Below are 25,708 nucleotides of genomic sequence, written 5' to 3' on the forward strand. Positions count from 1 at the left end.
CGGAACTGCACTGGCTACCTGGACACCACCGATCTCTGGCCATGTCCTCCCCTGCCAGCATCACACACCTGCACTGCCCACCAGGCAACACCCGCAATTGGGGACTGTTTCTGTATCCCCACAGTCCCCTTACCTGCCCCCGACACCTGTTGTCCGCACTTACCCATGCACTTACCACTTGCTGGCCGTTACTAATTATTATCCTGTACCATGTACTGCCCTGCCCCTGTCCGCTTCCCACGCACTTGCACGATCTGAATGACACCAGGCCTAGTAGGATCGTTTGTCCGTCATACCTTTGTTCCCCCTCCCTTGCCTCGTCGCGCCTTGAAACACTTGTGTATAGGCGCGTTACAAATGCCATATCATCTCATCATATCATAACTCTTCTGGTCAAATGCTTCTCCAAGCAGAGAGCTGGGGCGGCAGAGAGCTGGGGGGCAGATCTCTCTCCTCGGCTGGCTCCTCCTCTGGAATAATCTCCCTCTCTCTCCATCTTGAATCAGATCTCCTCAAGTTCTGCAACAACTCAAGACTTCTCTCTTCTCCTCCTCCTTCCCCCTCTCTCTCCCCTGCTAACCTTCCCCACAGTCGCTGAGATTGGCTGCCTGGTCCTCCATAGTCCGATAAGGTCCTGGCCATGGGCCCAATCGCCACCAGCATCCACCCCACCCAACTTGCACTTGATCTTTGGACCCACACATTACTGTTGGGCATTTGTCTCAGGCCTGCACTTGGTTGGTGGATGAAATCCCTCTTCACTTAGGATGTCTCCGCCCTTGCACTTACCTGTTGCCTCTGCAACTGGCCCCTTTGGCACTTCCCCCCCCTGGGGGACCCTCCAACACAGCCTTTTTCCCACCACCCCCTTCTCTTTAAATGCACGTTCCAAATGTCACAAGGCCTAGTAGGACCTCTGTTTTAGGATTTAATCGTATTTGTTCTCTTGCTCCCTTTCCCTTTCCCTATTGTCTTGTGGCACTTTGAAACTCTGCCTTGTTGTATAAGCCCCTTATAAATGCCCAATAAAATAAATAAATAAGCTGTAGTTAAACAAGTGGCAGCCAAACATTCTGGGAGGGTGTTCATACACAAAGGACCAAATCCACATTCTCCACAGACAAGCATCTACATATGCCTAAATGTATAGTCATGTGACTCTTTAGAACAGAAAGAACAAATCTAACATCCATCTAGGGTACCTTGAGGAGTGGGCATAAAAAGGACCCCAGCTATACAAAATGGTTCCGCATCCACTGTGGGACTCTATGGGCCATGTTTGAGGGATCCATTCCATGGGAGACTGAAGGGCTCTTAAGGCAGAGGGCGATTAATACAGTGCCTCCCTTAGAGGCATTAGATTAAGCATGGCTGTGAGAAAAAGATAATTCTAAACAATGGACTCTAGCAAAAAGAACATATCAAGAAAAAAAAGAGGAGTGTTCACCTTACGCTGGGTCCTAAGAATCAACCATGGGTGCACCATCCTTAGCATGTTCCCAGTGTGCAGGCCCCTCAGCATGAACCATGTGTGCAGTGTCGCCAACATAACCCATGTGCTGTAGCAAATACCTTGTGAACAGTTTCCAAGTATAAAGTGTCACATACAAAAGTGTCCCCATGAGCACAGACTCTGTCCTCTGCACAAAGAGACCAGGTGTAGCATAGTCCAGGGAGCAAAATGTGCAGGCGACACCATTTGACTCTTGGCGAGTAAGAAATGGTGTGCTGTGTGTATGTATAGAATTGAGGTGGTGAGTGACTTTTAGGGCTGGCTACTTGCTTGCAACTTGACTATTGTAATGCCCTATACCTAGGGACTAGTCGAAGGAACCTTAGCAAGCTACATGTAACCTAGAACAATACCATTCGGGCAGCATTAAACATCCCAAGGAACCAGCATATCTCCGACACTAGACGTAGCCTTAACTGGCTCTCGGTTTCCCAAAGAATCTCCTTTAAATCACTAGCACTCGCACATCAATGCCTTGGTAACCAGGCACCAGAAAAACTTGTGACTCGCTTCTTACCCCACACCTCCAACCGCCCTCAGATATCAGCCCAGCTACACTGTCTTTCATTGCCAAGGTTCAAGCTCCAGAAAGCAGGGGGATCCAGTTTTGCAGTTCCCGCTACTAAACTGTGGAACTCACTTCCTAATCCTCTAAGAACTGAACCTTCCTTCCATTCATTTAAGAACAAAGCCAAAATGTGGCTCGTAGAACAGGACCTGCAAAGCTCCCACTTGTAATAACCTAGACTGCTTTTCCCTCTGCCTGGCCTGCAATAGAGGTCCTGCCGACCTGACCTTCGCACTGTAATTATCATGTCAATATTTTGTAAATTCCTTGATATGATATATGATATGGGGGGCTGTAGGGATACAGAGACAGTCCCGCAGTGCAGGGGTTGCCAGGAAGGCAGTGCAGGGGAGAGTGGCTGGGCCAAGGACCGAGATTGGTGAGTGGCCCAGTTGCTGATTCAGTACAGTTTCAGTGATTTAGCAGGGGAGAGGGAGAGAGAAAGCAGAAGCAAAGAAGAAGGTTTTGAGGTGCTTCCGGAACCGGAGATGGTTCTCCTCAAGTTTCAGGGAGGCAGGAAGGCTGTTCCAGAGGGAGGCCCCTGCTGCGGAGAGAGATCTCCCCCCAACTCGTTGCTTGGAGAAGCGGCTGACCCAGAGGGAGTTGGAGGCGGAAGAGCGAAGTGCTCGAGAAGGAAGATATTTAGGAAGGGAGAGTTGAAGGTAATTTGGCCCCAGGCCCCAGAAGGCCTTGTGGACAATGCAGAGGGTTTTGAACTTAATCCTCGCAGCCACAGGGAGCCAGTGTAGCGATTTCAGTCCTGGAGAGATACGGTCCCTGGGCTTGAGGCCAAGGACAAGTCTCGCAGTCCTGTTCTGGATGAGTTGCAGAGGGCGGAGAGTAGAGGCAGGCAGATTTAGATAGAGGCTGTTACAGTAGTCCAGCTTCGAGAGAACCAGGGCTCTGGAGACAGTGAGCTTCTGGGGGAAGGAGAGGAAAGGAAGGATACCTCTGAGGAGGTGCAGCTGGTAGTGTGACTTCTTAGAAACGTCAGAAATGTGAGGAGAGAAGGAGAGTGTGGAGTCGAAGATGACCCCGAGGTTTCTTGCCTTGCAGGTAGGAGCAGGAAGAGGGCCAAGAGAGGCCAGCCAGAGAGCTGCAGGGAAGGAGGGAGTGGGTGTGCCGATGAGTAGAATCTCGGTCTTACTGGCATTAAGGCAGAGGTTGTTGGCGGCACACCATTCCTGGATAGCAGAAAGACAGTCAGAGATGAGGGAAGGAGAAGAGGAGGCCGAGGGTAGCCTGAAAATGAGCTGAGTATCATCTGCATAGCACTGAAAGTTGGGGCAGAGAGCAGCGATGCGGTGGGCGAGAAGTGCCAGATACTGGTTGAACAGCCAGGGAGAGAGGTTAGAGCCCTGGGGGACACCACAGGTAGAGAAAAAGATGTCAGACAGGAAAGACCCCAGTTGGACCTGGGAGGGTCGATTTGAGAGGAAAGAGGTCAGCCAAGCCAGAGCCTGACGAGTGATACCCAGGTTATCACGGAGACGGTTGAGCAGGATGGTATGGTTGACAGTATCAAAGGCAGAAGAGAGATCAAGCAAAATGAGAACACATGGAATGTTAGAGTCAAGGTTCGAGAGCAGGTCCTCACGGATGTTCAGGAGAGCAGTTTCCGTGCTTCTGGCAGCTCTGAAGCCAGACTGATGGTCATTAAGCCTACCAACAGATTCAGCATGGAGATTAAGCTGGGAGATAGCAAGTTTCTCCAGGAGCTTGCCCAGGAAAGGAGTGATAGAGATAGGGTGATAGTTAGCTGGGCCATATTACCTTGTAATATGTATATATCCTGTAAGCTCATTGTAATATGTACTCCCTCCTTGTTTCTTTGCATAACAAGACAGAACTCTTCCAGACCAACCAGATCCCTCCCCATACCTACACCAACTCATCGTCCCAAGGTTCAACCTGAAAACAGGTGGGGGGCCTAGCTTTCCCGTGCTAGCAGCCAAATCTTGGAATGCCCTACCTATGACAATAAGAGCTGATACATCATTTTGGTTGTTCCGAGCTAAGGTAAAGGAACTACTCACAACCCAGCAATAGACTTAACTGCTCTTAGCCTAATCCTGCGCCTTGTGCTCGCTATACTTAAAATGTCCATGATCTAAGATGTAACACCACTTAGGCTACATGTACCCTGGTTGCCAATTAACCAGGCTACTCACCGACCGACCTCCTTACTCCTAGTCCATAGTCCCCTTTACTCCATACTTATGGGACATCTCTCCGTCCTGTAGAACAGGACCGGAGCACTTTGTAAAAAGCAACCAAAAAAATGTTTTAAAAAATGTGTCCTTCCTCTCTTTCTGCGCGGGGCCCGGCACGCGGCCGTAACCTCGCCCACCTTGGCTCTGCCCCGCGCATCGCCCGTCAGTCCTTTTCTATCGCCAGGTCAGAGACCTATTAGCAATAACAGAGGAACCTTATTAGAGGGGACGGCAGGCGGGCGTATGGAGGAAAGGGGACTATGGACAAGGAATAAGGTGGTCACTACGGTGAGTAACCTGGTTATACTCCTGCATCCCGTCTCCTTTCCTCCATACTTATGGGAGATTCCAAAGCACTCCTAACTGGAACTACGGGTGGATGGAAATACTCCTTATTGAAAAAAGTTCTTCAGCACAGCCTGACCAAACTGAGCATCAGCTCTCGAGCTCACGTCAAAACAATAATGCTTACAAAGAGCGGATGGGGAGGCCCAAGTAGCTGCCCTATCGATGGACTCCCAGGGGACATATTACTGAAAAGCAACTGCAGCTGCCTTGCCCCGCACCAGGTGTGCATGAATACCTTTGGGAGGTTTCAGCCCTTGGACGGTGAAAGACTCTGTAATGCAGGCGGCGATCAACTGAGAAATAGTCGCCTTAGACGCCTGCTTACCCTGAGAGTTACCGAAAGTCACAAAAAGTTGAGAAGAACTCCTAAGCTCGGAAGTCCTGTCAAGGTAGAACTTAAGGGCCCTTCTGACATCAAGACAGTGCAGAACCCTTTCTGCCTCTGAGGTAGGGTTCGGGAAAAAAGACCGGCTGGGAGATCGACTGATTCAGATGGAATTCAGTTACCACCTTCGGTAGAAAGGCATGGTTTGTCCGTAGGACCACCTTGTCCTTGTGAAAGACCAAGAAGGGATGCTCCACTGACAAGGCCTGGAGCTCACTCACCCGCCTTGCTGAGGTAACGGCGACCAGAAAGGACACTTTCCATGATAGGTACTTGAGGTCCACCGTGGCCATGGGTTCAAAAGGACTACATTTAGGTACCACGGCGGGTGCGGACTACGAACTGGAGGGTAGAGGCGTGTCAAGCCAGCAAAATGCCTCTTGACGACCGAGTTACTCAGAGAGTAGGAACATTGGTCTGTAGAAAGATAAGCGGAGACCGCTGAAAGGTAAGTTCTGCAGAACAGAACGTGAACACCCGACTCTGCGAGGGAGGACACGAAGGACAACACAGTGTCAATTGTACCCACCCTTGGATCCAACTGCTTTCCCAAACACCAATGACAGAACCTGAGCCATTTACTCCTGTATTGGGATCTGGTCAAGGGTTTCCTGGCTGCCTGGATAATACGCATGTTATCCGTAGACAAGTTAAGATGCTTTGAAGAACTGAACTCAGGCACCATGTCGCCAAGCTGAGCGATTGTGGGGAGGGGTGCCATATCTGCTGTTCCCCCTGATGAAGATCGGGGGTCACTGGTAACATGCTCGGCGGATACACCGACAGGTGTTGAAGCTCTGAGAACCAAACCCTGGCCGGCCACCAGGGGGCTATGAGTGGCAGCAGTTCACCGAGTTCTTCAGCTTGCAAATTGCTCGGTGAACTAGAGGCGGGAAGGCGTAAGCTCTCATGTTGTGCCATGGGATCTTGAGAGCATTCCCCAGAGAGGAGGCTCCCAGCCCCACTCTGGAGGCATACTGAGGAAGTTTCTTGTTTACCGCTGTAGCGAAGAGGTCCACCTCCGGTGTGCCCCAACGCGAGAAAATCCATGAGAGGACCACCGCCTTCAACTCCCACTCGTAGCTGACCACTGTCCGCCGGCTGAGGGCATCCGCTGTGACATTCAGCTGGCCCGGTATGTGCACTGCAAGCAGCCAGACACCATGAAGCACGGCCCACTCCCAAATCTGGATGGACAGGTCCAAGAGGGGGGAGAATTCGTTCCCCCTTGCTTGTTGATGTAATACATTGAGACCACATTGTCCGTACGTATGCCTTGTTGGCAATGATCGGTCTGAACGCCCTGAGCGCTAGAAAGATTGACAGAAGCTTCAAATGATTTATGTGCAGGAGCTTGTCCTGAGGCGACCAGAGGTCCGAGACTTGTAGAAGATCTAACGTCGCACCCCACCCCAGGAGGAAGGAGTCCGTCGTGATCGTGGCCATAGGAGCTGGGTCCTGAAACCCCGCACCCACCGACAGGTTGCTGAGAGATGACCACCAATCCAGGTCCACTCTCATGGAATCCGGAATCATTATCAGCTTGGAATCTGGGTCCACAGCCTGACAGCAGGAACTCCGAAGAGCCATCTGGGTCTGTCTCATCTTGAGACGAGCAAGAGGAAGAGCCAGCACACACGAGGCCATGAGGCCCAGAAGCTTCTGGAACCACCAGGCTGACATGCTCTTCGACTGCGAAAACATCTGACACGTGGCTAACAGATCCGCCATTCTGTCCCCAGTCAGGTACACTCTGCAGTCGATTGTGTTCCAGCGAAAACCCAGGAAAATCAGATCCTGTGAGACTGTCATGGAAGATTTACACCAGTTCACCGACAGCCCAAGATGGAACAGGAGCTGAAGGAGAGACTGGAGATTGCCCGCTGCTGCCAGCGGACAAGGGCTGCGTAAGAGCCAGTCGTCCAAATATGGATACACATGGATACCCTGGAGACGAAGATTGGCCGCAATCACCAACATCCTCTTTGTGAAGACACGCTGCGCCGAGCTGAGGCCAAAAGGAAGCACTCGAAACTGGAAGTGCTCCTCTCCCAAAGAGAAGCAGAGATATCTCCTGTGTGGGTTCCAAATCAGGATATGCATGTACGCATCCTGAAGATCCACCACACTGAGCCAAATCGCCCATCTGCAAGGAGGAGCGCATCTGGCTGGGCATAATCATCTTGAATTTCTCTTGGGGTAGGAAAAGATTGAACTGGGAAAGGTCTAGGATGGTGCGCAGACCAGCCTGGTTGGGTTTGGGCACCGTAAACAGCTGGGAATAGAAGCTCTCCCCTCGCTCCCCAAGGGGAACGGGTTCCACAGGTCTGAGGTCCAGAAGTTTCTGAACCTGGGCTTTGAGGGAGTGCGAGCACGACAGCTGAAAAGGAGGGTTGAGGGGTGGGGTAGAGGTAAGCGGAAACCCCGCTGAGCCACTGACAAGACCCATCTGTCTTCTGTGATGGTCTGCCACGCCTCCCAATGAGACGCAATGCGTCCTCCCACCGGGGTTTCTTGCGAGCGCGGAAAACCCTCATTTAGTAGGTTTAGTAGGCGGGGCCACCTGAACCTGAGGAGGAGGCTGAGGAGCGGGAGAAAAACTGCAACCGTTGCTGCTTACGGCAGTTGTTCCCCGCAGGGGTATCCACTCTGAGATTTTCGGTCGAGGAGCCCCTAAAGCCTGAGGAAGGTCGACTTTGCGACAACGGTCTCTGGGTTTTGAAAGGAATCTTAACCAGAACAGACAAGGACTTGGCTGTCTGAGTTCTATCCTTCGTCTTGGTGAGCTCTACATCTGTTGTAGAATGAAAAAGCTCATTCTCATCGAACGGAAGGTCCAACACCTTGTCCTGCACTTCTTTTGGGAATTTATTTGCATGCAACCACGCCTGCCTTGAGGTATCAACCCCCAGCATAAGGCAGCCGAGCCGAGGTGTCTACGTGATGAGCCGCAGCCTCCAGGAGATCCTGGGCCAAGACCCTGGCGTCGGATAGGCCTCCTTTAAAGTCTTCCAGCTTCTCGACCGGGATAAACTCGTCAAACTCCGACAGACCTTTCCACATCCGTATATTAGCTCCCGCTAATACCAATTCGGCGTTGGCCTGCCTGAGCTGCAAGGCCGAGTTGGCGAAGATTTTCCTCCCGAGGGAGTCGAGGAGCTTGTCCTCGTTTCCCAGAACCTGAGTAGCCGTCGTGGAAGAGGATGCTGCAGGCCTGGACTGCAAAGTGGCCGCAGCCACTACTGTGGAGGAAGGGGGCGGACAAGACGACAGGGCCAACTCTTCCGAAGAATGCAGGCTGTATCTCGCGTCAATTTACTTATTGACAAAAAGTCCAGAGTGTGGCTTTTCCCAGACTCTGCGGACCTCGGCCAGAACGTCCTTCTGCATGAACAGGCCGGTACGCTCCAAGGGAGACAGGGTGAACGCCCCAGAAAGCATGCCCTCCTGCTTAGCGGGTACCTCGGGCACTGGAACATCTAAGAAGCTCATCATGTCCAGTACCCGGTCATGAAAAGCTCTGACAGAGCGGGGAAGGTCCTTGTTGTCCTGATCGCCTTCCGCGTCATCCGACAGGTCAGGATCCTGCTGAGCAGTGTCAGGCGCTGCCATGTCCACAGGGGACAATGGAGGCAAAGGCAGAAGAGTCGGGGAAGGCACCGTAGGCAAGGGAGGCGCGGGCGGAACAACCGGAGAAACGGGTGGAGTTGGAGGCGCGGGCGGACATATCTCCCTAAAAAGCCCTTTGAAATACTCCCTCATGGGGTCGGTACGCATAAGCGTTTGAAATTTACAGAAAAAGGCATCCTCCAGAGACTGTTTCGGAACCTGAGACCACCTCTCATGAGGTGGACAAATTCAGGGACGCAACAGGAACGGGTGCCACACTGGCCCCTCCACCGACGTATCCACATAAATCAACGGTGCCGACCCTGCAGGCAACGAAACGTTGTGCGGAAGAGGCATCCAAGGTTCCAATCGTAAACTAGCCGATAAGGATACGCCCAAGGGGACTCTATTTTCACCCAAGGAGCCAAGACCTACACCTGAGGCCGATGGCGTAGTTGTAGGGGTAGCACCCAAAATGGCCACCGCGGTCGTGGCGGGAACGGGTGCCATTTTGTCCTCATCTGAGGGGAACTGCGGCACGTGAGGAAGTGAGGCAGGGGTCCCCATCGATAGATCAGGGGTCTTAACTTTAGCCTTAATTAAAGGAACCTCAGCAGAGCAGGTACTGTGAGGCCTGGAATGTCAGACTTTCCAACCACCAAATCAGCCTTCCCAGGAAGGACCTCAGTCTTGCTGGTAAAAGAAGAGCTTTCCTTCTTTGCCCCCTCAACAGATCTGGTGTCGCCGCAAGAGCGGGAACGGTGAGAAACAGCCTTCACCTGCAAGGCCTTGCCAAGCTTTAAGAAATGTTGTTAACTTTAGCCTCTGAAAGAGGAACCTCGGACCCACGTCCGGTGACAGCCTTATCCGCGCGGTCCTCGAACATACGTTCGGTAACAGCAAGCCCCACCGAGGCCTCGGGGCGCACCCCGGTCTTATTTTTTAGGTTAGCCGACAGAGGTCTCAGAGCGAGCTCAGGTATCCCACGATTCAGTAGAACTGGGTCTACAAACAGCCCCCACAGGAGGGGCCTCGGAGCGTGTTCCGGTATCCACAGGCACCTTACGGAGACCCTCTGAGTAAACTCTGGTACAATCATTAGGCCCAACGGGCACCTCAGGGCGAACCCCGGTGACAGAGCAATCAACGCCCCTCCCGGCCCGAGAGGAACCTGGAAAGGTATCCCCCGGCAGGGGTGCTCTAAAAAGTAAATAACTTACCGGGCGTTTCTTCTTCTCATCGATGAACGCCTGAAAATGTGAAGGAGGAGTTTGTCAGAACACCTCCTCCCACCGCTCCAACCGACGTTGAAGTGCCCGGACCGAAAGGGAGTCACAGTAAAAACAGGAGTTCCAACGGTGATCCGGACCCAAACACTCTAAGCAAAGAGGATGGGCATCCACCCTCGCGAAACGACGGTGACACGATGAACAGTCCGGAAAGTCTAGTTTAAGCGACAGACAGACAGACTAGTACACGATCGCTAGCGAGAGCCAGAGAGGAAAAAGGGAAGAAGATCTTCCGAGGATGCAAGTGGGTCCAGTCCCGAACAAGCAGAGAAAACGACTTACGGGCGATGCGGAGCCAAGGTGGGCGGGGTTACGGCTGCGTGCCGGGCCCCGCGCAGAAAGAGAAGGACGACAAATTTTTGAAAAACATTTTTTGGATGCTTTTTACAAAGTGCTCCGGTCCCGTCCCACAGGACGGAGAGATGTCCCATAAGTATGGAGGAAAGGGGACGGGACGTAGGAGTAATATGCTTCTCTATGAACCACTCTGTAACCTGGTCCCTTACACCAACTATTGTCCTGTACCATTCTATGTTCTACCCTGTATGTGCAACTATATGTAACACTGCTGCTCCTAAGACAATACGCCCAGTTACCCTAGGGTTCGGCTGCGCTATACAAATAAACTAAACTATCTATCTGTAACCTGTAACCTCAAGAAATGCGCCCAGATGCCTTTGGGACAGGCGCGCTACGTAAATAAAATACAAATACAAACATGGATTTTTGCCTCCTGGCATAGAGCACCTCGAGATCTTGACTCCTTACCTGCTTGTTGATTCCGATGGGTAAACTGGACCCACTGGTTGCCCGGCTCATGGGTGCCACCACTGCGACCCGGGTCGGGGATGGGGCCGACTGCCTCTTTTTTGGTGGCAATGCAGGAGGGGGGCTGAAAAGAAAACAGACGGATTGAAATAACCAGATCCCTGTGCATTACATGAACAGAACCATATCTCAACACGTGCCACGGTGGAAGCTAGACCATGCCAATGGCTTTAACTAGGTCTCATACCTGGAGTAATAGGATTACCTGCCAGCAGCCATGTGGGAAGAAGTGTGAAGGTTAGGAGGACATTGATTTTTGCCAAATGATCTCTTGCCAAGTCTGGTTAATGTACCTCTACTATGATGACAGCTTGCCTCGTACACAGAGGGGTTTTGCAACACCAAAGGTTATTCATTTTCAAAAAGTATCCAATCAATCAAGTGCTGCAGCCCCTGGCATTATGCATAAGGTTTCACTGATAGTCCCTGTCCTGCCCAGCACTACCAAATAGTGCTGGGCAGGACAGAGAATGTACCCAATGTCTGCAGGGACATTATCCCTCATGTCTCATGTGGGGTGCTGGGCTTCTGTCCCTGCATGAACTATATGGTACAATGCAACACGGCCCATGGAGAGAGATGAGGGAGTCTATGAGGAAAGTGACCTTGTGTACTCCTATGGGTGGCCATGGGGACCGGAACCCTCGGTGGGAAGTTGTCAATTAACTTCCTGCTCTGCTTCCAGTGCATGGGCAGTCAGGGCTCTGGGGTGAATCCAAGGGACCAGGAAGAGAGGGGGAAAAGTTATAAAAACTTCTTGTGTGCATGACTTGTGTAAATGTCTGTCTGGTTGAGGATGAATAAACGTGCACATGTGCGCAAACGGAGGGGTGGAAGCACCATTCTAATGTACTTGGGCAATGGAAGCATCATTTATTGGATACAGACGCCACTAGAACATGTTTTAGGGGGTAAGATGGACTATATGAGCCAGCATGAAGCTAAAGCTGGCATATGTGTTTGGGCTCTGGCAACTTGAAATGGTCTCCTGCAGCACGGTGCTGGCTTAGATTGTTTGAAGGAGCCGATGGCTCTCCTTTGGAAACAGCCAGCATGGAATGTGTGGCATAATGCTGGCAAGTCCTGTTGGAGCACTTTCCATGGTTTTCCAGGTGCCCCCCTGCAGAACCACCTGTAAATTGTGCAGCTTTCGAAAGCAATGTTTCTAAAAATGTGTGCTATGAATCGCACAATTTAAACACATTATTTATAAAATTGTTTGAGGGAAAACGCTCCTCCCTCGGAACTCGAAATTGGATTGACATCTCTCTGTGCTCATTTAGGCCAATTTGGGGAAAATAAAGACGCCCATCCACTTCAAAAATTAACCAGCTGGCACTGCATCTATCGACACAATGGTGTGGCAGTGATGCACAATTCCACAAAAGCAGCTTTGATAACAGGTGACGATTGATTTAGCTGGTTCCATAGCACACATTTGCAGATCAATAAACATGTTAACCTTGAGGAATGGGGCCAAAGTACATCGCTATAGAAGAAATGTCACCAGATGGAGAAAGACTGAAAGGAAGAATGCGCCAGGGCTACTGTGCTCAATACAAACGTGCATCTTCAAGCAAGAGGAAGACGGCACAGAGGCCGCTGGCACGCTTCCTTTCGGAGAGCCACCCCAGCAGAAAGGGTAGCAAAGAACCGGAGCTGTGTACCTGTTTTCCACTACTCGGATGCCGGGCAGTGGGGGTTTTGGGGGGGCTTCCTCATCCTCCAAAGAGTCAGGTAACCCCTCGACAGGCGGCGGGACTGGGCTCGACTTGTTCAGAATTTCCAGCTCTCTGTCCGTCAGAGGAAGCTCAGTCGTGCTGCAGACAGGAAGGCAGAGATAGGGATTAATGTACACAAACATCTGCATATACATATATACACAGCTGCACAGCGCAGCGAACCTGGGATTTATGCATGCTCTGCACGCAAAGGGCAGGGCGCGGGACTGCCGGGGGCGGGCGACTCACTCAATGCCGAGTGTAACAACCAGAGATACTTCCTCCTGACCGGCAGGTGTGGGTGGGGCTGGCACCGCAGTGAGAAAACAAGCGGACAGAACAGCCGCCCATGCTCTACCCAGTGTATCCTTACCTGGGGGGGGATTCACAGAAGCATGCTCGTTTCCCAGGCAAGCATTGAAGATGAACGTTTCATGAAAGACATTCAACTAAACGTGTACACTTGAGCCAGACGAGCAGGCCACAAAACATACCGGTATCCTGGGACTCGGGGGAGCGCCAACAATGGGTGTTCTTGGCAGAAGAAAAGTTAGGGGACAGTGACAATTGTCAAAACCTGCACCACACTCTCCATAACGTTTTTGTTGTGATGATTAAATGTTTACAGTCCATCCAAGGTCGTATTCCGGCACCCTCTTTGGGTAATTGGGTAATATGCTGCCATGGTCACTCACCCACAGCAACTCCACTATTCCATGAATGCAGACCACCCTTCACCAGGTCACAGTGAGCTCAACCCGAGTCGCTAGTGCCATTGTCACCTGGCCTTGCACATTCGGCGGGCACACCCTGCGGCACGTGCTGTGCTCAGGGACATACTGTATGTGCATTAACTTCACACATTACATCTGCTACAGTACAGTGGTGCAGCCTGCCTACATAGTGAAAACTACCACGATGAGAGTGCGCATTTGTGAACAGAAATGTATGTTAGCATATATGCTGGCACAGCACAATGCACACGCTACTACGCCTGAGCGAAGACCCGACCCCACCACCCACGACCTATGCATAATCTGAAGCCTCATCAGGGACGCAAATACTGCCTGGCCCACCTCAGTAACCATGACTCCCTCAGTGTAAAAGTACCCCAAGCTGTCCTTTGCATCCTATTAGAGTTGTTTGGCATATGTTTCTTTATGGGAGACCACTGGGTGTTAATATCTTAATTGCACTATGGCTTAGTGAAGTGTGAGACTAAGCCTGAGGCCAGGGGATGGGGAGATCCTGAGGGCCAGGAGCCACTCCCCAATGAGAATCCAGAAGGAGGGATTATGGCTGCCAATCCAGCCTGGTACCTATGGAAAGCCATGTTAAGGGAGACTACATGGCAGCCTGAGAAGTCCACTGGAGGAAGAATCGAGCTGCATGCACAACAGCTGCCAGAGGCTTCTGCAGGCCACACAATGTGGGCATCAGACTCGCCACTGCAATTCAGAAAAGAACTCCAGACCAACCTCTTCAAGGAGTCCGTCTCTCCTCAACGCCTAGGCCATCACGTCGCCTCTGGCGCCTCCTGACTCGCTAGATGCCGCCCGCCCCACCTCTCCCCCGATACAGCTGTACCCCGCTCTGTCCCCCTGCTGTATATCTGGTCCGTTACCACTGAAAATCGCTCCATTATGCACCTGTAATGTTGTATACCTCTGTAAAGCGCTCCGTTATGTATCTGTATTGGTGTATGCCTCTGGAAAGCGCTCAGTTATGTATCTGTATTGGTGTATACCTCTGTTGAGTGCTCCATTATGTATCTGTATTGGTGTATACCTCTGTTGAGTGCTCCGTTATGTATCTGTATTGGTGTATACCTCTGTTGAGTGCTCCGTTATGTATCTGTATTGGTGTATACCTCTGTTGAGTGCTCCGTTATGTATCTGTATTGGTGTATACCTCTGTTGAGTGCTCCGTTATGTATCTGCATTGGTGTATACCTCTGTTGAGTGCTCCGTTATGTATCTGTATTGGTGTATACCTCTGTAAAGCGCCCCGTTATGTATCTGCATTGGTGTATACCTCTGTAAAGCGCTCCGTTATGTATCTGCATTGGTGTATACCTCTGTAAAGCGCCCCGTTATGTATCTGTATTGGTGTATACCTCTGTAAAGCGCCCCGTTATGTATCTGTAGTGGTGTATACCTCTGTAAAGCGCCCCGTTATGTATCTGTATTGGTGTATACCTCTGTTGAGTGCTCCGTTATGCATCTGTATTGGTGTATACCTCTGTTGAGTGCTCCGTTATGTATCTGTATTGGTGTATACCTCTGTTGAGTGCTCCGTTATGCATCTGTATTGGTGTATACCTCTGTTGAGTGCTCCGTTATGTATCTGTATTGGTGTATACCTCTGTTGAGTGCTCCGTTATGCATCTGTATTGGTGTATACCTCTGTTGAGTGCTCCGTTATGTATCTGTATTGGTGTATACCTCTGTTGAGTGCTCCGTTATGCATCTGTATTGGTGTATACCTCTGTTGAGTGCTCCGTTATGTATCTGTATTGGTGTATACCTCTGTTGAGTGCTCCGTTATGCATCTGCATTGGTGTATACCTGAGTGCTCCGTTATGCATCTGCATTGGTGTATACCTCTGTTGAGTGCTCCGTTATGTATCTGTATTGGTGTATACCTCTGTTGAGTGCTCCATTATGCATCTGTATTGGTGTATACCTCTGTTGAGTGCTCCGTTATGTATCTGTATTGGTGTATACCTCTGTTGAGTGCTCCGTTATGCATCTGCATTGGTGTATACCTCTGTAAAGCGCTCTGTTATGTATCTGTATTGGTGTATACCTCTGTTGAGTGCTCCGTTATGTATCTGTAGTGGTGTATACCTCTGTTGAGTGCCCCGCTATGCACCTGTATTGGTGTATACCTCTGTTGAGTGCTCCGTTATGCATCTGTTTAGACACACAAGGCTTCCCTCTGGGCACACATGCCTCTGCGCTCTCATCACATGACACTTAGAAACAGACCTGCTCACACAGCTCAGAGTACTTTTAGTACGTACATAAACCTACCTAACCCGCCCCCTTCTCCTTCAGACCAGGGGGAGTAGCTGGAGGCCATGCAATGGATGAAGTGCTTGCTATAAATCTCAATAGCATAAAAATGTGAATATCATTCAAGAAAGCTTTTAAAAAGCATTTGCATACGCAGATCTACAAAGACAACTTTTCCTTGAATAGTAAAATGGTGACCCACCTGTCGGATTTGCACGCTGGCAGACAGGGCTTGGCCGGGCTTGTTGGAGACGCGTGCTCTTGCTTCTCCATCGTGAGTCTGACCAGCTCCTTTACACAAAGAAGAAACCGGAGGATAAAGTGAATGGGTAACATACAACCTTCTGCCCCACATCTGGCTCCAACCTGACAGATGTTGAAGTCTGTCTGAGCAACTGCGCCCATCCCTCCCCACCCTCGCACACATTCCACAGGACTCTCTCACTGAGTCGGCTTAGCGATTCACCATTAGCACACTGGAATGACAAAAGTCATTTATTGACACAATTTCTTTTTTGTACTTAATCACTAATTGTGTTACATTTGTTTTCTCACTTGCAAAACCAGTTCTGACAGTGTACCAGAGCATGGAGAGTAACTCTGATTTCACTATAACCCACAAGGCGATTATCTGAGCTCCAACAGCCATTGGAAAGAAAACTACAGAAATTCTCAACGTAAGCATTAGCAGGACAACTCAACAGGCAATGCTCTAAACTACACATTACACTGAAGTGGGGTGGCATATTTATTAAGGGGTCCTCAAATACAAAATGTCAAAAATGCCATCATGCTGTGGACACTGACGTCACCTGGCTGTTCCCACCATCAATGCAACCCCCATCATTGTGTTTCAGTTGGGGAGCACTGCATGCAAGAACAGGGAAGCAAGAGTGAAATGCGAAAGTGCTTCCATCACAAAGCAACAGAGCACCCCCCCCCCTTAGAGAAGGGACTACAGTGTCACTTCCATGTCAGCATCCTTTCGTCCAGACTATCACAATCATAATGCTGTACAATTACTAGGTTTTGTAGGTACAACACACAAACGTGTTGTCACACTCATTTGACAGCCTTTGTATTGCCTTCAGACTAACATGCTGTGGCGGCTCTTGCAATGGCAGGCGGAGCAGCCCAGTTACAGCTGGTTCTAATCTCTGCTTACCTAAAGAATTGTTCTTTCAAATCTATGGAAACCCCCAGAAAATATTTTGCAGAGTGAGAGTTCCAAATCAGAACATCCAGATTGTGGCCCACACACTGCCCCAGGAGGTCCACACTAAACACACTCATCTCTCAACATCCACTTTCCCCCCTTCTCGATTAGTGCTTTTGTTGCTGACCAAAGATTCTGCAGCATGTTCTGCAGTGGGCCCTGATATTTCAGATGCCTCCGCATTGACTGCAAGGGACCACTTTAACCTGGTCAACCTTTGCCTGGTGTTTCTGAACATTATGCAGAATGGCAGAAGGCACGCTCCCTTGAAGGAGAAGCAATTGGTCACCACGTGGGATCTGGGTGATTTTGTGAGGAGGGCAGAGCTTCAAAGGTGACCTGGGACTTCACTGGGAGCCAGTGGTGGGATTTCAGGACATTTAAGGTTGCAGCAAACAAACTGGCGCAGTTCAAATTGGATTTAGTAGATTCATGCTGCCAAGACACATCAAAAATCAGAAAAGAGGATGCCAGGGGCGGGGCTCGAATAGAACATTCTAGGGGCATTGCTTTATTAAGAATCAGTATAGGACAACATGTTGCTTTACTTCTTCTAGGATTCCGATAAAGGTCGAGTTGTCACATATTTAAGATCTGTGTGCTGCAACCCAGAGCAACCTTCAATCTGTATTTCAGCAGAACGCAGGTACAGCTTGAAGGTAAATTATACACAAAGTATTTTAAAGGGAACGCATGTATTTGGAAATGCAACCAAACCACGCACTGCATATTATGACACCCATCTTCTCTTGCTCTTTGCCATGGGAATGGAAGGCTGCAAGCAGGGCCGGGCACAGTGCCCCGGGCAGAAAAACAAAAATGTGCTACCCTTAACCCCCGCACGCCCCTGCTCATGTGGTGGAAGGGCTCCACATTTTTCGATAGGCGCCACAGCGCCCTATTGTTATGAAATGTGCTGCGCCCTATTGTTAAGAAATGTGAGCGGGACACATTTAATTTCAATAGGGCGCCTGCCGCACCTTCTCCCACCACGGCAGGTCAGGCACAGCATGAAGAGCATCACATGGAAAGCTCAGTATGTTTGGGACTGAAGTACAGCATGAAGAGCATGCATTCTCACGGGCAGCATCACATGGAAAGCTCTGCATGTTTGGGACTGAAGTACAGCATGAAGAGCATGCATTCTCACGGGCAGCATCACATGGAAAGCTCAGTATGTTTGGGACTGCAGCACAGCATGAAGAGCATGCATTCTCACGGGCTGCATCACATGGAAAGCTCTGCATGTTTGGGACTGCAGCACAGCATGAAGAGCATCGCATTCTCATGGGCTGCCTCTCATGGAAAGCTCAGTATGTTTGGGACTGCAGGACAGCATGAAGAGAATGTATTCTCACGGGCTGCATCTCATGGAAAGCTCAGTATGTTTGGGACTGCAGCACAGCATGAAGAGCATCGCATTCTCATGGGCTGCATCTCATGGAAGCTCTGCATGTTCGGGACTGAAGCACAGCATGAAGAGCATCGCATTCTGAGGGGCTGCATCACATGGAAGCTCTGCATGTTTGGGACTGAAGCACAGCATGAAGAGCATCGCATTCTGAGGGGCTGCATCACATGGAAGCTCTGCATGTTTGGGACTGAAGCACAGCATGAAGAGCATCGCATTCTCACGGGCTGCATCTCATGGGAAGCTCTGCATGTTTGGGACTGAAGTACAGCATGAAGAGCATGCATTCTCACGGGCAGCATCACATGGAAAGCTCAGTATGTTTGGGACTGAAGTACAGCATGAAGAGCATTGCATTCTCACGGGCTGCATCTCATGGAAAGCTCAGTATGTTTGGGACTGCAGCACAGCATGAAGAGCATGCATTCTCACGGGCTGCATCACATGGAAAGCTCAGTATGTTTGGGACTGCAGCACAGCATGAAGAGCATCGCATTCTCAGGGGCTGCATCACATGGAAAGCTATGCATGTTTGGGACTGCAGCACAGCATGAAGAGCATCGCATTCTCACGGGCTGCATCACATGGAAAGCTATGCATGTTTGGGACTGCAGCACAGCACGAAGAGCATCGCATTCTCACGGGCTGCATCTCATGGAAAGCTCAGTATGTTTGGGACTGAAGTACAGCATGAAGAGCATCGCATTCTCACGGGCTGCATCACATGGAAAGCTCTGCATGTTTGGGACTGCAGCACAGCATGAAGAGCATCGCATTCTCACGGGCTGCATCTCATGGAAAGCTCTGCATGTTTGGGACTGAAGCACAGCATGAAGAGCATCGCATTCTCAGGGGCTGCATCACATGGAAAGCTCTGCATGTTTGCGACTGCAGCACAGCATGAAGAGCATCGCATTCTCACGGGCTGCCTCTCATGGAAAGCTCAGTATGTTTGGGACTGAAGCACAGCATGAAGAGCATTGCATTCTCACGGGCTGCATCTCATGGAAAGCTCTGCATGTTCGGGAATGAAGCACAGCATGAAGAGCATCGCATTCTCTCGGGCTGCATCTCATGGAAAGCTCAGTATGTTTGGGACTGCAGCACAGCATGAAGAGCATTGCATTCTCACGGGCTGCATCACATGGAAAGCTCAGTATGTTCGGGACTGCAGCACAGCATGAAGAGCATCGCATTCTCACGGGCTGCATCACATGGAAAGCTCTTCGTGTTCGGGAATGCAGCACAGCATGAAGAGCATTGCATTCTCACGGGCTGCATCTCATGGAAAGCTCAGTATGTTTGGGACTGCAGCACAGCATGAAGAGCATTGCATTCTCACGGGCTGCATCTCATGGAAAGCTCTGCATGTTTGGGACTGCAGCACAGCATGAAGAGCATCGCATTCTCACGGGCTGCATCTCATGGAAAGCTCTGCATGTTTGGGACTGCAGCACAGCATGAAGAGCATCGCATTCTCAGGGGCTGCATCACATGGAAAGCTCAGTATGTTTGGGACTGCAGCACAGCATGAAGAGCATCGCATTCTCACGGGCTGCATCTCATGGAAAGCTCAGTATGTTTGGGACTGCAGCACAGCATGAAGAGCATCGCATTCTCACGGGCTGCATCTCATGGGAAGCTCTGCATGTTTGGACTGCAGCACAGCATGAAGAGCATCGCATTCTCACGGGCTGCATCTCATGGAAATCTCTGCATGTTTGGGACTGCAGCACAGCATGAAGAGCATTGCATTCTCAGGGGCTGCATCTCATGGAAATCTCTGCATGTTCGGGACTGCAGCACAGCAAAAAGAGCATAGCATTCTCACGGGCTGCATCACATGGAAAGCTCTGCATGTTTGGGACTGCAGCACAGTATGAAGAGCATCGCATTCTCAGGGGCTGCATCACATGGAAAGCTCTGCATGTTTGGGACTGCAGCACAGCATGAAGAGCATGCATTCTCACGGGCTGCATCACATGGAAAGCTCAGTATATTTGGGACTGCAGCACAGCATGAAGAGCATGCATTCTCACGGGCTGCATCTCATGGGAAGCTCGACTGAAGCACAGCATGAGGAACATCACATTCTCACGGGCTGCATCTCATGGAAAGCTCTGCATGTTTGGGACTGCAGCACAGCATGAAGAGCATCGCATTCTCAGGGGCTGCATCACATGGAAAGCTATGCATGTTTGGGACTGCAGCACAGCATGAAGAGCATTGCATTCTCATGGGCTGCATCTCATGGAAAGCTCTGCATGTTTGGGACTGAAGCACAGCATGAAGAGCATCGCATTCTGAAGGGCTGCATCACATGGAAAGCTCTGCATGTTTGGACTGAAGCACAGCATGAAGAGCATCGCATTCTCACGGGCTGCATCTCATGGAAAGCTCTGCATGTTTGGGACTGCAGCACAGCATGAAGAGCATCGCATTCTGAGGGGCTGCATCACATGGAAGCTCTGCATGTTTGGGACTGCAGCACAGCATGAAGAGCATCGCATTCTCACGGGCTGCATCTCATGGAAAGCTCAGTATGTTTGTGACTGCAGCACAGCATGAAGAGCATCGCATTCTCACGGGCTGCATCTCATGGAAAGCTCAGTATGTTTGTGACTGCAGCACAGCATGAAGAGCATCGCATTCTCATGGGCTGCATCTTATGGAAAGCTCTGCATGTTCGGGACTGCAGCACAGCATGAAGAGCATCGCATTCTCAGGGGCTGCATCACATGGAAAGCTCTGCATGTTTGGACTGAAGCACAGCATGAAGAGCATCGCATTCTCAGGGGCTGCATCACATGGGAAGCTCTGCATGTTTGGGACTGCAGCACAGCATGAAGAGCATCGCATTCTCACGGGCTGCATCACATGGAAAGCTCTTCGTGTTCGGGAATGCAGCACAGCATGAAGAGCATTGCATTCTCACGGGCTGCATCTCATGGAAAGCTCAGTATGTTTGGGACTGCAGCACAGCATGAAGAGCATCGCATTCTCACGGGCTGCATCTCATGGAAAGCTCTGCATGTTTGGGACTGCAGCACAGCATGAAGAGCATCGCATTCTCACGGGCTGCATCTCATGGAAAGCTCTGCATGTTTGGGACTGCAGCACAGCATGAAGAGCATCGCATTCTCAGGGGCTGCATCACATGGAAAGCTCAGTATGTTTGGGACTGCAGCACAGCATGAAGAGCATCGCATTCTCACGGGCTGCATCTCATGGAAAGCTCAGTATGTTTGGGACTGCAGCACAGCATGAAGAGCATCGCATTCTCACGGGCTGCATCTCATGGGAAGCTCTGCATGTTTGGACTGCAGCACAGCATGAAGAGCATCGCATTCTCACGGGCTGCATCTCATGGAAATCTCTGCATGTTTGGGACTGCAGCACAGCATGAAGAGCATTGCATTCTCAGGGGCTGCATCTCATGGAAATCTCTGCATGTTCGGGACTGCAGCACAGCAAAAAGAGCATAGCATTCTCACAGGCTGCATCACATGGAAAGCTCTGCATGTTTGGGACTGCAGCACAGTATGAAGAGCATCGCATTCTCAGGGGCTGCATCACATGGAAAGCTCTGCATGTTTGGGACTGCAGCACAGCATGAAGAGCATGCATTCTCACGGGCTGCATCACATGGAAAGCTCAGTATATTTGGGACTGCAGCACAGCATGAAGAGCATGCATTCTCACGGGCTGCATCTCATGGGAAGCTCGACTGAAGCACAGCATGAGGAACATCACATTCTCACGGGCTGCATCTCATGGAAAGCTCTGCATGTTTGGGACTGCAGCACAGCATGAAGAGCATGCATTCTCACGGGCTGCATCACATGGAAAGCTCAGTATATTTGGGACTGCAGCACAGCATGAAGAGCATGCATTCTCACGGGCTGCATCACATGGAAAGCTCAGTATATTTGGGACTGCAGCACAGCATGAAGAGCATGCATTCTCACGGGCTGCATCTCATGGGAAGCTCGACTGAAGCACAGCATGAGGAACATCACATTCTCACGGGCTGCATCTCATGGAAAGCTCTGCATGTTTGGGACTGCAGCACAGCATGAAGAGCATCGCATTCTCAGGGGCTGCATCACATGGAAAGCTATGCATGTTTGGGACTGCAGCACAGCATGAAGAGCATTGCATTCTCATGGGCTGCATCTCATGGAAAGCTCTGCATGTTTGGGACTGAAGCACAGCATGAAGAGCATCGCATTCTGAGGGGCTGCATCACATGGAAAGCTCTGCATGTTTGGACTGAAGCACAGCATGAAGAGCATCGCATTCTCACGGGCTGCATCTCATGGAAAGGTCTGCATGTTTGGGACTGCAGCACAGCATGAAGAGCATCGCATTCTGAGGGGCTGCATCACATGGAAGCTCTGCATGTTTGGGACTGCAGCACAGCATGAAGAGCATCGCATTCTCACGGGCTGCATCTCATGGAAAGCTCAGTATGTTTGTGACTGCAGCACAGCATGAAGAGCATCGCATTCTCACGGGCTGCATCTCATGGAAAGCTCTGCATGTTTGGGACTGCAGCACAGCATGAAGAGCATCGCATTCTCATGGGCTGCATCTTATGGAAAGCTCTGCATGTTCGGGACTGCAGCACAGCATGAAGAGCATCGCATTCTCAGGGGCTGCATCACATGGAAAGCTCTGCATGTTTGGACTGAAGCACAGCATGAAGAGCATCGCATTCTCAGGGGCTGCATCACATGGGAAGCTCTGCATGTTTGGGACTGCAGCGCAGCATGAAGAGCATGCATTCTCACGGGCTGCATCACATGGAAAGCTCAGTATGTTTGGGACTGCAGCACAGCATGAAGAGCATCGCATTCTCACGGGCTGCATCTCATGGAAATCTCTGCATGTTCGGGACTGCAGCACAGCATGAAGAGCATGGCATTCTCACGGGCTGCATCTCATGGAAAGCTCTGCATGTTTGGGACTGCAGCACAGCATGAAGAGCATGCATTCTCACAGGCTGCATTACATGGAAAGCTCAGTATGTTTGGGACTGCAGCACAGCATGAAGAGCATGCATTCTCAGGGGCTGCATCACATGGAAAGCTCAGTATGTTTGGGACTGCAGCACAGCATGAAGAGCATGCATTCTCACGGGCTGCATTACATGGAAAGCTCAGTATGTTTGGGACTGCAGCACAGCATGAAGAGCATGCATTCTCACGGGCTGCATCACATGGAAAGCTCTGCATGTTTGGGACTGCAGCACAGCATGAAGAGCATCGCATTCTCATGGGCTGCATCTCATGGAAGCTCTGCATGTTCGGGACTGAAGCACAGCATGAAGAGCATCGCATTCTGAGGGGCTGCATCACATGGAAGCTCTGCATGTTTGGGACTGCAGCACAGCATGAAGAGCATCGCATTCTCATGGGCTGCATCTCATGGAAGCTCTGCATGTTCGGGACTGAAGCACAGCATGAAGAGCATCGCATTCTGAGGGGCTGCATCACATGGAAGCTCTGCATGTTTGGGACTGAAGCACAGCATGAAGAGCATCGCATTCTGAGGGGCTGCATCACATGGAAGCTCTGCATGTTTGGGACTGAAGCACAGCATGAAGAGCATCGCATTCTCACGGGCTGCATCACATGGAAAGCTCTGCATGTTTGGGACTGAAGCACAGCATGAAGAGCATCGCATTCTCACGGGCTGCATCACATGGAAAGCTCAGTATGTTTGGGACTGCAGGACAGCATGAAGAGAATGTATTCTCACGGGCTGCATCTCATGGAAAGCTCAGTATGTTTGGGACTGCAGCACAGCATGAAGAGCATCGCATTCTCACGGGCTGCATCTCATGGAAAGCTCTGCATGTTTGGGACTGCAGCACAGCATGAAGAGCATGCATTCTCACGGGCTGCATCACATGGAAAGCTCAGTATGTTTGGGACTGCAGCACAACATGAAGAGCATCGCATTCTCACGGGCTGCATCACATGGAAAGCTCAGTATGTTTGGGACTGCAGCACAGCATGAAGAGCATCGCATTCTCACGGGCTGCATCTCATGGAAAGCTCAGTATGTTCGGGATGTAGGCATTCAAAATGCCAACTGGATGTACAAAGCACAGGCTTCAAAGCTAAAAAAAAAAAAACCTGCCCATTTAAAAGAGGGCCTGTCGTAACAGAGGGACATCACGATGCCGTTGGCCTGGTTTTGATCCATTTGAACATACATTAATTGTCTTTTAAATATTCTGTATAGTTTGCCTTCAAACCTCACACCACCTAGCAGAGACCATTCAAACTTCCATAATACCTTGTCTAATGCCCAGCAAATTCATTACAGATTTGCATTGCTTAGATGCCAAGATAAAGCGTTTTATGAAGAGACTTCTGATGCATTACTGGAGGTGCGAAATGGAGGTTGCAGCCTACCTTGACTCCATCCAGGACAGCCTTGATGACCCCTCGCACCGTGCTCACCACCTCCTTGTCTTCCGAGTTCACGCCCTCCAGCATCACCTGATCAGACCAGCGAATGAGATTGGCAAGGCTCTGGTACACGCGGCTGTAGCAGGAGGATACGGCTGAGCTGCGAATGCAAGCGGGTGACAAGTCAGGAGCGCGCGCCGCATGTTGCTCTCTTAGTGCACTTGGCTGACTCAAACCAAACTTGCAGACATTTTTGGATTCAGATTTAGTAACTGCACACATTACTGTACAACGAACAGAACAGCATTGGCATCAAGCGTGCAAGCGTCGACCACAGCGTAGACCGCAGACAGGAGCACTGAAGACTGAACGTGTACAGAGAACAGTACACCAAGGGTGAGCACTGTGCAAGATTCACACGCATAAACACACGAATGCATCTCTCATGCTCAAGACGCAGACCACCAATGTGCCTGAATAATTTGAATAAAGACCACCCGTTGAGGCAGGTTAGCAACAGCTTTTTCTCTAAAGGGACAACTTAAAATAATGTTAAACAATTTTCATTAAATAGCCATTAAAAATGTAATAAGCCAGCAAAGCTGTTGCACTGTGGCTTGGTTCTGTTTGAAGGAATACATTAAAAGGCAAGGTAGATACATATGGATATTTTCCTGCATAGATGGAGGGGAAATGCAATTTCCAGCTACGTCTGTTCTTACCAACAGAATCCGACCTGCCCCCTACTTCCTCGGTGGATAAATGGGTAAGCGGAGTGGACCACCCCCGCACCCCCAAAACAGACAAGGGGATTGGCAGCCCAAAGTTCAGCCAAAAATATGATTTATCAGAACTCACTGCAAAGTGCCCAAAATCAAATGGATGATTGTTAATGTTAATATTCTAAGTAGACGTTCCATTAGATGAATAAAAGATTCAAATGTCGGTCTAGTGTATAAAAAATTGAACAGAAGCTTGCTATTTGTTCATGTGCGCTTTTGGGACCCAATCTTTTGTCTTTGCCCTGGCTGAGCGCGCCCACCTGTGGTTTCAGAGTCGGTGTGCCCATCCCAGTAAGTACTTCATGACCTTGCATGAAGAGACGGCCCGAGCCAGGAGCACGGATGGTTCCATGTGAAAGGTGTAATTGCAGTGGATATAAAGCTGA

At 50.3% G+C, this 25,708-nt stretch overlaps 1 protein-coding gene across 1 annotated transcript in view; it reads right to left on the minus strand.

The window, feature by feature from the left end:
* The window catches only part of RAPGEF1 (Rap guanine nucleotide exchange factor 1), a 740,344-nt gene that overhangs the window by 475,859 nt on the left and 238,777 nt on the right, over positions 1 to 25,708 (minus strand). Inside the window, exons 4-7 of the mRNA XM_069609296.1 lie at positions 24,544 to 24,700; positions 15,694 to 15,782; positions 12,421 to 12,573; positions 10,694 to 10,817 (exon numbers count right to left, since the gene is read on the minus strand). Coding sequence (XP_069465397.1) covers positions 10,694 to 10,817; positions 12,421 to 12,573; positions 15,694 to 15,782; positions 24,544 to 24,700 — 523 coding nt within the window. The remainder of the gene's footprint in view (positions 1 to 10,693; positions 10,818 to 12,420; positions 12,574 to 15,693; positions 15,783 to 24,543; positions 24,701 to 25,708) is intronic.

This window comes from Ambystoma mexicanum, chromosome 8 (assembly GCF_040938575.1).
Source record: "Ambystoma mexicanum isolate Mex_15411 chromosome 8, UKY_AmexF1_1, whole genome shotgun sequence".
Lineage (NCBI taxonomy): Eukaryota > Metazoa > Chordata > Amphibia > Caudata > Ambystomatidae > Ambystoma > Ambystoma mexicanum.